Raw genomic sequence first — 16,603 nt, forward strand, 5'->3', positions numbered from 1 at the left:
GCAGGTAAGCAATGGCCAGAGTGGGATACAGCATCACGTATACTACTTACGAAAGTCAACCATTTCCTTGGTGACCTTCACGATCGTCTCGAACATTTTCTCATAGTCCTCGGGCACCTTATTTGGTAAGGCAGAACCTTTGCTGGATCGGTCCGAGTCCAGCGCCCTCATAAAAAACGACGAAATCTTCATTTCGTTTTTGCGAAAATCGTGAAAAAAGGGATGTCCCTTTTTCCGATGGCAGTCGATTGGCAGGACCCTCCCGATCACGAAAAGACATGCCGCACTCCGATCGGCCGCCGTATAGCAGAGATATAGCGTTCAGAAAGAACCAGTACTCTAATGAAATACAAAATCTAAATCTTCAAAAGGCTATATCTCGACTATTTATGGGACGATTGTTGAAGGACCAACTCTCCCAGGATCGTGAGGGTCGAGGGTGAGACTGTCGAACAGCATCAAAATCTCGACTATGAAAATGAGTCCGATTTTTGGCAAATTTCATAATGCATGCATATTTTTATTTCTTTGTTATTTGTGGTCCGACCTTGGTGTGCGACAGCTTCCTGTGACCGTAAGACAAAAATACTTGATTTGGTCCTTATCATGGGCCAATCAAGAATATTTTCTGCAGTCAAATTGCACTCGATCATATGAACCGGAAGACCAGAAGCGTGAAGCCCCTGGTAAACGATGGTATACATATCGCTGACCGCGGGCACGCAAGAGGAATTCCTAGCCACCAGAGGGTGCGACCTGCTAAAATGAAAGAGTTTAATAAAGAAAATGAATAAATAATAACTTAATAACTTTACCGGGTGGGGCTAGAGGAGGGATCGCGGAATATCAGTTTGTGTCCAGAAAGCGTGTCACCAAATAGAGCTGGAGGGAATACAAGAATAAGAGAAGCAGAACCAAGGAAAAATAGTCAATGGAAAAGATAAATATGGGGGAAACAAGGACAACTTACCCGGTCCAAGCCGATTAGGTAAAGCGTCGCGCAGGACGGAAGAGGAGGGCACTATGCTCCTATGCCCCTAGCTCCATAACTCAACCTAGTGTAGAAAGGGAATTCATAATTAATAAATTTCATATTTTACTGTTTAAAAAGATTACAAAGTTATATAAAATAAATATATGGAAAAGTAACCTACATATAAACTTTTGGTACGTACGTAATACGTATATACATGTTTTTATTTCTTTACAATTTAACCCATTAAAGGCCGGTTTTAAACGCCTTGCGAGAAGATCTGAGGTGTAGGATGAGCTTTGATATACAAATTATTACAAAAGTTTTTTAACATATTCACTTCATACCCTTAATGGGTTAATTTCAAGCGATGTCCGCAGGCATCATTGTTCCTCCAGTCAAGGCTTCGATATTTAAAGGATTCACGTCTTATGTAACTAATTCGATTGAAGGTTCATCACGCACTACGATGTAAGACTTACGCCCATACATTTTAATGGCGAGCTTTTTAAACAGACTAAAATGAGCATATAAAAAACAGCACCGCTACCTAGCTACCTAGAAATTTATTCTAATACACTTCAAGGTAATGATAAAACTTGAATAATTTTAGCATAGTTCAGGTGAAAGATATCGTGGTGTTTTTTTTTAAGTGAAGAAAAAGGATAGGATGGATATATAAGGAACACTTACAATTATTTTTCGCGGTTTAGCTCAAAGATTTCGTCTGTTTAAATAGCGGCGGGCTAGGTGGGTTAAGTTCGTTTTCGCAGGTACATCCCTGAGAGTCAGACGGTCACACTGTTTCATGCTCCAAAACTCATACTTGCTACGCAAAAATAAGTAAAATCACTCTCCTTGGTTTGATGGACTGTGGAAAGGTATGGACAACATGTAAAAAAATCAATGGAAAATTGCAAGACTAGTACCAACGTCACCTCGGCGTTTTTACACATGTGATATCATATGATCATGGTATGTTGTGCAAAAGGGGTGCATTTTACCTTGCAAGCGTGGTATTTTCTGGGCTATTTGGCCTGTTCTCCATACCCTATTTTTCCGCTATTTTTGAAAATCCACTGATTTATTTCAACCGCCGCCGCCGCCGATTCCAAAAAAAAGCTCCGCGCATGCTACTGACAAGAAACGGAAAACGAGAAACTTGCAAACAAAAAGGGAGAAAAAGTGCGGCTCACAAAAGGAAAACGAGACAACAACAAGAAAACAGTATCGGACGGCGGGCGGCGCAAACTATTGTGTACCTACGGAGCGGCGTAATAATATTATAGAAGAACGCAGTAAACAAACGAAACTTCTGCAACGGGCAGGGGAAAAATTGCATTTGATTGATTTTTGCACAAACGCAAAAGAAGAAAGAGATTTTTATTTGTTTGTACATGACTGTGCACATGTGTGTGTATGTGTGAGAGTTGAACATTGATAGGACGCTGGATCGAAGAAGAAAATCGCATTACGCTTGTGGTAAGTAACGGGAGTTCTAATTTCTGTTATCTCTGCTTTTTCGTCTTTCCTTTGCTCTCCTCTATCGCTTTGTTTGGCGCCTGCGATGCGCCCTTCCCGCTCGCTGTAACGCGCCGCAGCATTCGACAACAATTCGCCAATTTAAAGCTTTTGACCTCTCCCCCCACATTTCCACCACAGCCTCGCTCCCTGACAAACAGAAATTGCTGTTATTTGAGATGCCTTCTTGCTGTCTCCCTCTCTCGGTGCCAATCTATGGTTGTTTGTTACCAAGATATATTGAAAACTCAAACTTGGTTTGATTTCTACAAATTTAAGAGCATTTTAATAAATTGTTCTGCCCTCTGCACTCTGGAACACAGATTTGGAGGTATTACGTTTCCATTTTATATATGTACATACATATGTATGCATATGTATATATGTACCTAGCACAATGCGTGTGCGTGTGTGTTTTGTGGATGCGGCTGTAATGTATTTGTGTTTGTCCTATCCATTGCACTCTAGCTTTCTGACATTGACAAGATTTTGAGTGCTTTTTTTAAAAGCAAAATGCAAAATAGATGAGAGCGAAAGGGATCGACTGTCCTGGGGATGCTGTCCATCGTTTCAATGTCAGCTTTTCATTGAACTTGACTTTTGTGGTTTTTGTTCTGCTTTGTGGCAAGGCCACAGTCATGGCCACACTGAGAATTCCAAGGAAACTGTTTTCCTCTATACATATAAAGGCAGGCTCCGTTTTTTACTTACTTTTGCCGATTACGTTTTCAGCCGTTTTAAGGTTCTGGCAAATTTTTCCAGAGCCAAATTTGAGGTTAGGTTAAAATAAAATTATTTATAAAGAAAGAAAAGTTTAATTACCCTGATGTAGGTGTCAAGTTTATGTTAATGAGTCAATAAGTCATCTATTTTTTCCTTTTGCAATTAATCTTCGTTTCGTTGTAAAAGAAGCCGTTTACTTTTCAATTCGTCAACGAAAATATTTTCGGAATCTTGCGGAATGTGAAAACGGGCCCCAATTTATGTGTATTCAAAATTAAATCGGAAAACTTTTGTGAATGTGAAAAACGGAGCCTGGCTGATAGATACATATATACATATACATATAAGTGAGAGATAAGAACAATGCAATGTGCAGTTTTCTTATCTTTAGAAGGTTATTTTCAAGAATTCCCTATTTTGTAAGTACATATGCAGTACTTACATTTTTATAGCCATAACTCATATCGCATTCGCATGCCTTGTTCAAACATGCCTTGTGGAAACAATGTGCAAGTTATATACACTATCTTTTTTGCATATTATACGCCCTTCAAAGGCGTTAAAGAAAGCAGATCGATTAGAATTTTTCGCACCTTTTACTTTTGAAAAACAGGCCAACAAAACAATTCGTACTCTTGGTGGAGGCATTCATGATAAATATTTTCTGTGGAAAATGGGTCTAAGCCAATGATTTATTGAGCTTAAAAAATAAACAAGTGCTTGTAGGCAATATAGTAGGTTCCAGTTACAGGGAATTCGAACTTAGAGAAGCTAGAAACAGTGGTTCTTGGGAAAGGTTTACCTTCAGATTATCAGATTTCCTATTTCATCTATGTATATTGCTTTAACGAACAGTAGAAGTTTGAGCTTCCAAATAGCGATAAAGCTCCGCTGAAAAATTTCGATTTGCTTTTGGCGCTATGCTATCTCGCTGCCAGTGCTCGTTTCAGTTGCTTTTGTTCTTGTTGTTCATGGATATTTGGTTTTTATTGCCTGCAAATGCCTGTGACAGTCAAGAATGAAAGGCATCAGCACAGAAAATAGTATTAAGCAGAGAAGGAATGCCAGCATAGGAAGAAAGCGGAATAAATCCAAGAACGAATGAATGAAGCTCCAGCAACGGCGAATGCTCAAGTTTTATTTACTGCTGACATTTTCACGCCCCCACATACGGTACAGACACACACACACAAACACACATATGGACCATACACTCAGAAAAGCATGAGAAGTCGAAAGGGCGCAAAGGGCTCTCTCATTGTTTGCCATTCATGAATGAAGGCCAGACCCACGTAGGAGAGGAGCACCAAAGTCTAGATAATATGCCCTCTGCCTGTCTGCTCTATCGTTCTTCCTTTCCCGCTGACTTAACACAATGGGACACAGCACTTTGCATCCTCTTTCTTTCTTTCCTTCCTTCCATCCTTCCTTTCTTCCTCTATTACTTGGACATGTTGTGCATTTAAATCGCGCTTGATCAGTGGAGCTTACTATATCCTATTCTCTATAGGCAGTACTCGTGTGTGTTTGTGCCTTTATGGCACAGTAGGCATTTTATTTTTACGGCTGAATTAATTTATAGATTTAACCCATGTACGATACATAAATTGATTATGCATAGCCATGAAAGTCAGTCCCGGGCCCATGTATTCCCTGGTGTGGTGGCGCTCTCTCTATAAATAGCAGACCAAAGGGTCGCTAGCAATTAGAGGAAGAGAGAGGGAGAGAGTTTGGGTTCAGGTCATGGTATTGCTGGAATTTATGCATTTTACATGAGTGGGAGAGAGTGGGTGTGTTGTGTGTGTGGCAGGTGATAAACAATTTCAGTCAGCATAAACAATATGGCATGTGGCGATACGAGTGCTGAAGTCTGTCTGTTCGTCCCTGTCTGGCTCAGGCCCCATTGACGTCAGCATTGTTAATCTTTCAGAGGAGGTGTGAAAAATATCCAGCTTGCTTGTACAGAAAGGTTAAGCCAATCCTTGGAGAAATGGAACGACACAAAGAAGGAGGAATCATAATGCGACGACCGCATTAAATGGATCTTTTCTACACCATTAAATATATATTAAATGCTATAGCATACTTTCAAGTGGTTAATGAGAGTAGAGAGAAATTTAGTCACATGCTTGGACCGCAAGTAAGAGCTTATCGCGTCGTGTGCATGTAATATCCAACGTGCTTAACAGTGACAACCGACCAAAGCGAAATTGACGGGTTCAACAGACACACATACCAGAGAGAGCGAGAGAGAGAGAGAGGGAAGAGAGACCCAGGACAACGGTTACACAGCCACAATCGAACCACTAACGTCATCAACTGAAGCGCTAAAATGACGCTCCATGTCAAAGTCCACTTCTCGCCCATGGAATTTTTTGTTATTTTTGTTGCCTGTTGAAAGCAATTTTGTAAATGGCTTCCGTTTGAACAAGACACGCGCCAGCCAGCACTGAAAGAAGCAGAAGAGGATCTGAAGCACTAGGACTAGGACGCAGGCTTTGCATCCAAATACCCCTTATTTGTTTAGGGGTGTCGGGCATGCTTTATGAACAGCTGTTGAAGCATGGACGACTTGTCGCATGAGATAATAACAATAGAAATAGATATCACGCGAGGTACCGTTTCCAGGATGTGTGTTTATACACACGTTGCTACAAATTAAAATAAAAACATTGCCAGAGTATGGAAGTTTATGTCAGTAGAGGGTATCTAGCAGTCGTAATCCCCTATTCCACAATGCTGGTTCACTTTTCTCCTATTCCTCTGCTATCCTTTTACCACTCTCCTCTCCAAACTCATATATTCCCATTTCCTAGACGCTTTCTACGTGCCTGGCAATGCCTGAGAGAGTCTTAATAAATACATAAGCAAATGGCAAACGAGTGCGAGTGCGAAAGGAGTGCGAGTAGTACGTATGCATGTGTGTTTCTTTTCTGTTGGCTTTGCTCGGTTGTCCCTCCGTTGTGGCGCCACTCACTTCAAAAAGATAAGCTCTGAGAAAACAGAGACATATCAAGGTCAAAGGAGAAAGAGGGAAAGGCACATCTATTGTTCGTTTCTTTACCCTGGCGGCTATAATGGGGTTAAAGCATCAATCAGTCACAGTCCGTTAGTCAGTTTAGTTTATCTGGAATTCCACCGAATAAGTCAATGAACCAGAGAGACCGCAGACTCATCCAGACACGACACACGACGACAGAGCATCTCATCTGTACACTCTCTGGTGGGAGGGGGAGTAACAAAATGATTCGATTGGGTTGGCGTGCCCAGCCAGGAAATAAAGGAAACGCCTGGCATGGCCTGGCCTTGATTAACACTGAATGCATATTTAAAAGCTCTCCAAAGAGGGGCAAACAGAATGCAATCCGTGCTTGATTCAATTTGCATGCGCCCGAGAGTCCGAGTGGCGGCTGACAGGCATTCAGGCGCAATTGTTTATAAATAAATTAACAGAGAGCTGTAACAAGCGATGACTGACCCTCACTCACTCGGACGACGACGACGATGGGCAGGAGCGCAATTAGAACAATGCTGGCCAGGGGCAGAGGCAGCAGCAACCAGCCCCTCCTCTCAACAAGTGCATAAGGTGGGAGAAATAACATAGAAGGGAAGCGTAGTCGCAGCCATTGATACCCTTTAAGAAAAAAAGTCTTATGGATAGGAGGATATACGAAGATGCCATGCCGTCTGCCTTGCAAATATCTCCTAAAAATCAGCAGTCTCTCAGCAAAGGGTATCAAAAAATGGAGGTGCGTGAGTGTGAGTGGGAGAAGTTGGGTTTGGATGACAGGCGCGTGGCAGCGGCTGAATGCCATGACAACCAAAGTGAGAAGGAGAGTGTGAGAGCAGCACAACGCAATAACCGACAGGACAAAGAACTGTTGCTGGGGGGACCATTAGTCAGCATCCCACGTACCCCACCCCTCTTTTCACCCGCTTGACAAATACTTCCGCATTTCTGCTGCAGCACCCCAGAACCAGCACCAGTACCACTGTTGATTAATGAGCAAAGCTCTCACTGTTGAATAATTCCCGCATATCATTTGAGGAGAATGCAATTAAAAAGTCACTCACCAGTGATGAAAATCAATAAATCGCATAAGAAACGAGAGTTTACAAAAATTTATTTTGCAAAAACTGGCACAGTTTTAGTTCTACTTCTTTTTTTCCTCTCGTGTTTGCACATGATATACCGTATTCGTATTGTTTTTCGTTTTTACTGTCGTGTTTACATTGGGAAATTTGCATGGGGTGAACGAGGGGAAAAGGAAATTTGCATGCCATGGAGAAACAACAATAAACACGTCTTAAATCGTTTAAACATGAACGGACATGCACACAAGCAGATGTCGGTCTTGCGGTATATCGTCTCTCTCTCGGTCTCTCGGATATGGACATATGTACATATGTATGTACATACATATATTTAATTATGAATTGTGTGTATAATGTAATGCATTAACCGATGCAGCACTTTTAAATTGTTAAATGAATTGTTTACCTCTGTGAAATTTCCCACGCTTCTTACGGGCAGCGAGGCAAAGCAAACCAAATGAGTTTAAACTATTGAAGTGATTTAATTTTAGTTGAAGAAGTTGCCATCCGTAATTATTGGTCTTATTATTTTCTTATGAACATGATCCCTTACTTTTGATATTGCAAATAATTTTATGTTTTGGGATTGAGTGAAATAAGAAGGAGAAGGTTTCATTACAATATGTTATTACAACTTAGAGCTGATAAAGTTATTAGAACTTGATTGGTCACCACCAAGCACAAGGCAGTGCTGTTTAACGATAAAAAGTGCTCACCAAATGGTGTTAAGTTAGCAATAGACAGGAAATATTTTACACTTAAAGCGAGACAAGATAAAGCATCGACTTGAAGTGGAAGACCATTCCGAGTATGGATTGTGCAGTGGGAAATTCAATTAAAAACTCATTTAGCCCACGCCCCCTAAAAGCAGTTAAGATAGCCGCTCCCCGCCACCTGACTTAACGACACTCTGGAGTCGAGAGCGCTTGGGGCAGAGCCAGAGGTCCGCCAGCAGCTACATATCTCTATATTTGGATCTGCAAATAACATTGATTCAACGCTGGCGTACCGAAGGCAAGGCTATTATTAAATACGTATGTATCTGTATTTGTATCTGTGTCCGGGGTAGGTCAGTGCGGGAATCGTGGGGACTCTATCGATTTTACTGGCGCCAGATAAGATATATTCTCGAATTTGGTGTGTGTGTTTGTACTGTAATTTGCAACCCTCGCAGTCAATTTGTCGCCCAATCTATATAAATACTCGTATTTCAAGGGCCTGTCAACAGCTCCTCCTCGGTGGGTGGATGGGGAAATATGTCAACCATTCTTGACATTTATTTTGTTCAATTGGAGACCAGACTACTTTTTTCTCTCTCTCTCTCTCTCTCTCTCTCTATCTCTTTGTCTGATTTTCTGCTGTAACTTGTTTTGATCTGGCTCTGGCTCTGACTCTGCCTGTGGCGCCTTTTGTTTCGGACCAGTGCCACAGCACTGTGGCAGTCCAGTTTTCCCTCGAGCTGAAAGCAAAAGTGCAAAAAGTTTGTCTTAAAATACTTTTAGTTGCACGGAAATGGACCACAACTAAGCGAAAGAGAGAACAAGAAATGGGATAGCAGCACGAGTTCGAACTTTAATGAACTCTTAATGAGGTTGGTAGAGGGGGTCAAAAGAATACATCTGCCAGGGTCAATTAATCAATCAATCATTCATAATTTGTGTAGCCTAACAAGCTCGCAAAGAGGGAACTACTATTACGATGTGATATGAATAAAAGATGAGAAAATAATCACTGTCTAAAAATCTGTACCTTATAGGGAATAGGGAATCCTGTGATTGAGAATACAAATTGTGCAGAAAACAATCCAAAATCAGAGCCAAATATCGTGTAAATAGGATAAATAATAAGGTAAGACATGCAAAAACTACTTTTAAAATATGTATAGCTACAAAATCATATAATTGTTGCCCATCTTTGGCAACCAACTCCTTTCCCTTGGTCTCTCTGTATCTGCTATTTTTGGGTCTAAACTTGGCTCACTATTATCTACTTTCTTTTATAACAACAGCAATAATAATAATAATAGTCCCTCAGTCATACCCGCTGTAATGCGGTTGGCCTTAGTCCAACCCAAAGACTCGACCCCAACCAATCACAGTGCGGGGGGACCAGAGCTAATTATGCGCAAGACAAACAATTTGGCGGAGACCATGGTCAACACCTCGAAACACCTCTAAAGAGGCGTGGGTGTGGGTGGCCTCTTGGTCTTCATTTCTGTATCTCTGGCAGCAGCATCAGCAGCAGCGCCCCTCCAGAGGCAGAGGCTGTGTAAACTTTGGCCATAAAACGGTTCTGTATGTGTGCCGCCTCGAGTGTTTTGGCTCTAGCCGCATCACAGCTCCTCCTCATCCTCATGCTCATCCGGAGACGCCTACTCCTCTTTCAATTTCTCCTCCTGGCTGCCTGGCAGCGGCTGGCTGCGACGTAATAAGTTTTTTTATGTCGTCCCTCTACCAGAATTTCTTTACGAGTTCTTACGAGCTGTTTTTTGTTGTCGTTGAAGTGTGGTATTTAACATATTTTGTTGCTTGAAAATGGTTTTCAAGGATGTGTCTTGTGCTCATGGCCGCTGCTGCTCTAGACATCCTAAAGTATCTGGTGGCTGTGGTGTCTTTTTGGTAGGGAAAATGCGTATGTTTCAAGGTCACAAATGCCTAGAGCCAGGCGAGGGAGGGAGACCACTATGAAACATGAAAATAGCTTCGAAGGAATCAAAATCCAAGTAGATGGCACCCTTGACAAAATAAAATATGCTAATTTCTGTTTAACATTGGGTAAATCTATGGAGATTTGTTCTAAATAAAGTTGAAAACAGATAAGTTCTACTTAGAATAATGTTGACTTTTCATCTAAAAGTGCTGTCCCATCTAGAAGAAGTTAGGTCATGGAAGATCATTGCACATTTTGCTATCTATACGAATAAATAGGAATCTTTTATGCCGTTCTCCAACGTTTTTCCGTATGTGTTCTAGCCGGAGGAAAATGTTAGGAATCTATATGTACTTTTTATATAATTTCTGATATTCTTGACTTGTTTAACAATAATTTCTCATGGTCTCTTCACTTTACTCTCCATTTCAGCATTCACTCAACGCCAAGCCACCCACAAACCATAATCATTGCACACACCACAAAGACAAATGTTGGAAAAAGACTGAAAAACGACACACACACACACACTCTCGCACAATATTTCTGGAATATTTAGCTGGAAATTCAAGCCACCGCTGAACAAGAACCAAAACCACGCACTTAAACAGAAACAGAGACCAAAAATAGCAAAAATCATTGCTAAAATGTCATCGCGTTCTAAGGAGAGAGTTGTCACTGCATTTCGTAAAATCTTCCATAAATCGAACAACAACAACAACAACAATAATAATAATAACAATATGAACAACAATGATAAAGTTGATGGAGCCACCGGCAACAATATTAACAACAATAATGAGGAAGCCACCTCCGCAGCTGCGGGAGGATCTGGATCAGGACCAGCTGGAGGCGGAGGAGCCGCAGCTGGAACGACAAACTCAAAAAATCCTGTAGTTCGCATGGCAGGCGAGCAGGCTCTGTGCGATTCACCAGGCAAGCGTCGACGACAGGATCATAAGTCAGTCGAGGATTTAAAAATTATTTAAAATTTTGTTTGAAATATGCCTAAAATAAAACCAACTTGTTCTTGTGATTCTAGAGTGACGCCGACGGCAGGGCGTCAGTTGGTGCCAGCCGATCAGAGTATTCGATCGCGTCGCCTCATGAAAGAGTACCGTGAGATGGAACGACTGCAGCTCAAGTCCGACGCTGTTTTTACGGTAGAGGGACACATCTATTTGCTCTTTTATTGGATTTTAGCTACTCTTTTTCTATTTTTTGTGCAGGTGGAACTGGTCAATGATAGCCTATTTGAGTGGCATGTGCGACTCCATGTAATTGATCCGGACTCGCCGCTGGCCCGTGACATGATGGAGCTGAATGTTCCAAACATCCTGCTGCACTTGAGCTTTCCCAACAACTTCCCCTTCGCGCCGCCCTTTATGCGTGTGGTTGAGCCGCGCATCGAGAAGGGCTATGTGATGGAGGGAGGTGCCATATGCATGGAACTGCTGACGCCCCGTGGCTGGGCCAGTGCCTACACCGTGGAGGCCGTCATCATGCAGTTCTCTGCCAGCGTGGTCAAGGGTCAGGGTCGTATCATGCGTAAACCAAAATGTACAAAGGAGTTTAGTCGGTGAGTGTTACAGCACAGAATGAGTGTTACAGAATGGTTGATTAAAAAAACTAAAATCGATTGTTTGCTTACGTTTGCTTTCACAGCCGTCAGGCAGAGGAGTCGTTCCGTTCGCTGGTGAAGACACACGAGAAGTACGGCTGGGTCACGCCTAGCCTGGCCGATGGTTAAGTACCACGTCGAACGTCCGCTCAGATGCCCATGTGTTTGCCAACTCAACAAAAATTACATTCAACACACAAAAAATCTCATTGAAAACCAAATTCCTCATTTAACATTCAAAATCTGTCAAGTAATTAAACGATTTCAATTGTAAGCCATCCATGAAGAAAGATTAACGAGATCTAGAGAAAATGAAAAAGAGGGCATTAAGCAACAAAAATTAGCTTAAAATGTAATTTTAGCTTATAGTAGAAATGCAAAACAAAATGAAAGAACATTTATTGCAAATCTTAAGTATTATTAGTTCTGAAAGAAACATTTATAATTTCCATAACGATCTTCGGTACGATCATAGCGTTAAATATTAATTTACATTCTGAATATAATGTATAATGATTTACTGATTCAATTAGTCTGAATAATGGAGATCGACTGTGTTATTATAATTTCATGTGATTTTTGTTAACTAAAACAAATGCCAATCCCATAGTCGCTGAACGACAAAAACAAACCATAACTAAAACTACAGCTGAAGCTTGTAAACACGATTGTTTTCTCTTACGACATTTTGCATTTAAGTTTCGCATAATAAATAAAACATGTCTCTATAAAAAGAGTTTTCATTTTGGGGCGGCAGCAGCAGCAGCGAGTGTATTTCAAATTGCGCGCGCGCACAATGTTGGGCAACAGCAAAACCCAGAGATGCATGATTATAAATGTATCAGGCAAAAAAATGACGAGCTGTTGCAGCAGCGTGGAAAAGCAAAACGAATTGTTTGAAAAGCGGGACTACATAAACTAAAATAGAAAGACATTTTTGCCAGCATTTACCATTATTATCAAATAGTTTCCGATGAAAATACAACCTTTTTTTAAAGATATTTGCTACCAAGCTTGGTAGTTTCAGTCAGCTTGAACGTGTTTCTCATCAATGCAGCACCGGCGCTATACAACACTAGAAAAAAACTAAACGGGTAGCTGAAAATTATAATCACAGGACACAATTTTGTAAGTGAATTAAACCCCCTAGATACCGCTAAGTACCACAAGAGTTTAGATCAAAGTGTGCCACACACTCTGGACAAACTAATTTTGGCCACATTTGACATCGCTCGCTAGGAACAAGGCGCCAAAAACGAAGCAAAAAAGTGCCTCGCTGGGCACGCATTTTGTCGTAGAAAAAAATCGCCAGGCAGCTGAAGTCGCCAACGACGGCAGCGGCGCCGGCAGAGGGCTGCAGGCAGCGGGCACTCAAAAATCCTGCCAGAGCGAAACTGAAATAGAAATTTCTTTGGGAATTTGGATATTGCCCGCTGAACGAGGGGAGGGGGGCACTCTCGCATCAGCTGTGGCCAAAGTGGAGCCAGCGAGAACAAAGTGTGTGCAAAAATATAGAGAAAAACAAAAAACAAAAAAAGCGAATAAGAACCGACGAAAAAGCAAATTGTCGAGCGATCGGTAGAGCAACGAAACCCGAACGAAACCTTCGCCCCAGGCCGCTGGCCCCAGAAATACCCACAAGTCGAAAATAAAACATTTGCCGCTCTATTATATTTTTAGACTTGGATTTCGAAGAGTGCAACGGAATGGAAACGGAGACGAAAGCCAGCAGCGAGGAGCAGGCCAAGACGGCGACGCCCGTGGCCATGGACACCCTAGATCCGCCGCCGCCAAGCAGCTCGAAGACCCTTAAACGCTGCCTCAGTGTGCCAATCATCCGCACGCCCTCAGGGCGACCCTCGCCACACGCACCCATGACCACACGCGCAGCCGCAGCTGCTGCCGCCGCGGCCAAGGAGCATGAGCAGACGCCAAAGAAGAACCCACCGCAGCACCAGCAGATGGAGCACTACTCCTCCAAATGCAACTCGACCATCGATTACTTTGGCAAGAGCATGCACATCCGATCGCAGCCCAATTCCCGCGAGGTCTCGCCGGCGCCGGTGTTCAATATATTTGCACCACGTGCCCGACGCTACTCGGCCAGCTACAGTCCGATGTCCACCGCCAACGGAGGGACCAACGGGGCCGCGCTGTGCCTGACGCCTCGCGTCTCCCAGCTGCGACAGGAGGAGTGCGCCGATCTGAACAGCCGCGAGGTAAACCACGAGCGGGAGGTGCATCGCGAGATACAGATCTCCCAGAGCTGGGAGGACCTTACGCTGGTGGCCGAGAACTGGTCGTGCAAGTCCGACGAGCTCTCCAATCCGCTGCAGGTCACACTGCCACCGACAGGCAGCACCAGCTGCTCCAGTCCCAGTCCCACCAGCAATCGGGCGGGCATGCGACTGCCCTACTCGCCATCGCCCACGCGGCGCACCTTTGCCACCAGGCGCTCCATGTCGCCGATTGCCATGCGCCCTTCCCAGCTGGGGCCGGTGAAGCGCAAGTTCGAGCTGGACGACAATCCCGGGGGCAGCAACTGGAGTGTCTACTCGCCGTCGCCCATGAAAAAGATGTTTACAGAGAGGTACGTCTAAATGCCGCCTAAATTCCACTTACAGATCTTCCAATGATAATTTCTCTCGCCTTAAATAGTCGCGGCTCTTCGCCCGTGTGCCAATCCCCCTCCTCTGTGTGTCCCAGCCCCGACTCGGGCACCTACGATGGACGCATCACCCCTAAGCTGTTCATCTCCAAGCTGTGCACAAATAATGCCGTCGGAGCCGGTGGCCAGAACAACAACAGCAGCAGCTCTGACTGTCCCTCTCCCAGTTCCGCTTCGCCCGGAGCTGGTGGTAGCAGTGGGCCTGGTATGGATGCTGGCTCCTCATCGGAGCCCATGTGTCTGGCTCTTTCTGGGAGCAGTCAGAGCCAGAGCATCGATGAAGGCATCTCCATACCGGAGAGCGAGCCCAATTCTTGCCGCAGTCGCACCTCCTCCATACTCTCCACGGCGTCATCGAGCACCCAAGTGCTGGTCAACGATCTGGCCGACGATGCCACCCTAATGGACGATGCCAAGAGCGAGACCTCATCGATCGGGGGCTGTTCCACGATCAGCATAGAGTCCTCCTCATGCGACAGCGGGGCCAAGACGGCGGCCACCTTTCTCAATCGTCTGGTGGTGGACGACGGTAACTCGCCGCTGGCCCAAAAGAGCTTCTACATTAACAAACAGGGCCTCTCGGGGGCCAAAAAGTATATTGTTAACCATCACGAGGGTGGTGGTGGTCCCAGCAAGGATGTGCAGCAAAAGCTTTAAGCAATCGAGTGGCGGATTGTATTGTCCCACATGTACATTAAGATTATAAATAATTTATATACTAAAGCACTCCCCAAGAAGTCCCCAAGCCCACTAAGGATTAAAACCATTGATCCCACATTATTTAATAGCTTTGTTGTACATAGTTTAGTTGTTTGTGTCGTCACATCGCCTTCGATTAGAAGCATATCATCATGTCCTCTCCCCAAGCAATCCAGTTCCCCAAACGCAATCCCACATTATCCTAGCAAACATTGGTTTTAATATGTTTAGCCTAAGGTTTAGGCATAGGCAAAAGAGTTATTAACTTAACATAATCCTCTATATGTTACTATATGTTTTCTTCTACCAATTTACAAATTTTCCACTTTTTTTTTGTATATTTATATATAATCCATATAGTTATGGAAGTTTAGTTGTTAGTTAGTAGTAGTCCTCAATCCCTTAGATGATAGCTACCAAGAACCCAATTTTGCCAAATATTTTTCATTTATGTAATCGAAAATTATACGTACATCCATATTATGTGATCCAATTAAGTGCGGGGCTACAAACATACAAAAATCCCCGCCATAAACTGATCGATTTATACAATTACTATAGTTTTACGATTCGTTTGTATTTATCGTAAGCGAATTTACGTAGTTTCAGGAAATGTTATACCTAGAAAGGAACCACAGATGGAAAGAAATGCATATTAAACATTTTTCAATAGTATTCGATCTTCATATTTATTGATTTTGTGTTAGACGAATTGCAAAGATATTTTGGGTTTTTTTCTAGACATAATCCATCTATATATCTCTGACAGAAGAAAAGTGAGGTCAGATTTGGAAATTATTCTTTTAAATGTATCTTTCGGGTTTGGTGATCTAATCGAATGGAATGCTGAAACAGAGATGGGAGGAGATATTTAAAAGTGAAATATTGCTTCATATCGAATATATCGCGGGAGATATAGCAAAAAATTATTTGGAGAATGTAAATTAAAATATCAATCCAGAATACAATCGAATAGATGACCTGTGGTCCTATTAACAAAATATACATATATGTATCTATATGATTACAGAATTCTTCAAAGATCAAAGGAACTAATCCTCACGAAATTAGCTCAGATATACAAAGATTCCTTGAGCGAACACTTGGGTCAATAATAAAGATATGGGATGTATTGAATGGTTCGAAAAGGTGTCGTGCCTGAAATATTATCTGAAATCTGGTAATCGCATTGTATTTATTTTGTAGAAAGGCAAAACAAACCCTAAGAAGATTTTCTTGAACAGTAATTAAAAACTAAACAATTAATTAACAATAATCAGAATAATCATAATATAAAAACAAGTATTCTGTTCCCCTTTTTATAACATTTGAAGAATGCATGCAACACTCTGGGAAAACAAATTAAAGTATCACGAAGTCTAGGATTCCAAAAAGATTGGGGAAACGAGATAGTTGCTCTTACCAGTCCTTTGCACATATTCGTACATACATTGCACTATCTATACTATAAATTTATTTGGATATATGTATGCATATGTGGATATGAAAAATTAAAGTCTTGTGAAGGATAGAGGCATATTAAAGGAGGTACTGAGATAGTCGATTGATATGCCCCATCTAACATTTACAATAAAGAAGAAAAGAAGAAGATGATATATGTATGTCTTCCAAATAAGGGTGATTATCAAATATT

General features: G+C 42.4%; 2 protein-coding genes and 1 long non-coding RNA gene across 8 annotated transcripts; 2 read left to right on the forward strand and 1 right to left on the reverse strand.

Annotated features, from left to right (window-relative positions):
- Positions 1-499: 499 nt before the first annotated feature.
- Positions 500-1,837, reverse strand: LOC26532583 (uncharacterized). Of its 5 annotated transcripts, none has more exons than XR_001451031.2 (5): positions 1,321-1,536; positions 1,176-1,253; positions 971-1,055; positions 816-882; positions 500-759 (listed from the first exon to the last, which is right to left on the reverse strand). It is a non-coding gene; the product is annotated as an uncharacterized lncRNA (long non-coding RNA). The 5 variants fall into 5 exon arrangements; XR_001451034.2 differs by having other exon boundaries at positions 500-756; positions 1,155-1,253; positions 1,321-1,530; XR_001451033.2 differs by having other exon boundaries at positions 1,155-1,253; positions 1,321-1,526.
- Positions 1,838-1,953: 116 nt separating this feature from the next.
- On the forward strand, positions 1,954-12,130 carry LOC4817780 (ubiquitin-conjugating enzyme E2Q-like protein CG4502). 2 transcript variants are annotated; one of them, XM_015180187.2, is made up of 6 exons: positions 1,954-2,455; positions 9,069-9,160; positions 10,394-10,922; positions 11,004-11,124; positions 11,191-11,540; positions 11,627-12,130. In XM_015180187.2, exons 3-6 carry the CDS (start codon positions 10,609-10,611, stop codon positions 11,709-11,711), a joined length of 870 nt encoding a protein of 289 aa, XP_015035673.2. In that variant the 5' UTR covers positions 1,954-2,455; positions 9,069-9,160; positions 10,394-10,608; the 3' UTR covers positions 11,712-12,130. The 2 variants fall into 2 exon arrangements, with proteins under 2 accessions (XP_015035673.2, XP_001357144.3); XM_001357108.4 differs by lacking the exon at positions 9,069-9,160.
- A 431-nt stretch (positions 12,131-12,561) lies between these two features.
- Positions 12,562-15,624, forward strand: LOC4817765 (flocculation protein FLO11). Its single transcript, XM_001357107.4, has 3 exons — positions 12,562-12,710; positions 13,263-14,172; positions 14,241-15,624. Exons 2-3 carry the CDS (start codon positions 13,289-13,291, stop codon positions 14,905-14,907), a joined length of 1,551 nt encoding a protein of 516 aa, XP_001357143.1. The 5' UTR covers positions 12,562-12,710; positions 13,263-13,288; the 3' UTR covers positions 14,908-15,624.
- Positions 15,625-16,603: the final 979 nt, after the last annotated feature.

The sequence above is a fragment of the Drosophila pseudoobscura genome, chromosome 4 (assembly GCF_009870125.1).
Source record: "Drosophila pseudoobscura strain MV-25-SWS-2005 chromosome 4, UCI_Dpse_MV25, whole genome shotgun sequence".
In the NCBI taxonomy this organism is placed as follows: Eukaryota; Metazoa; Arthropoda; class Insecta; order Diptera; family Drosophilidae; genus Drosophila; species Drosophila pseudoobscura.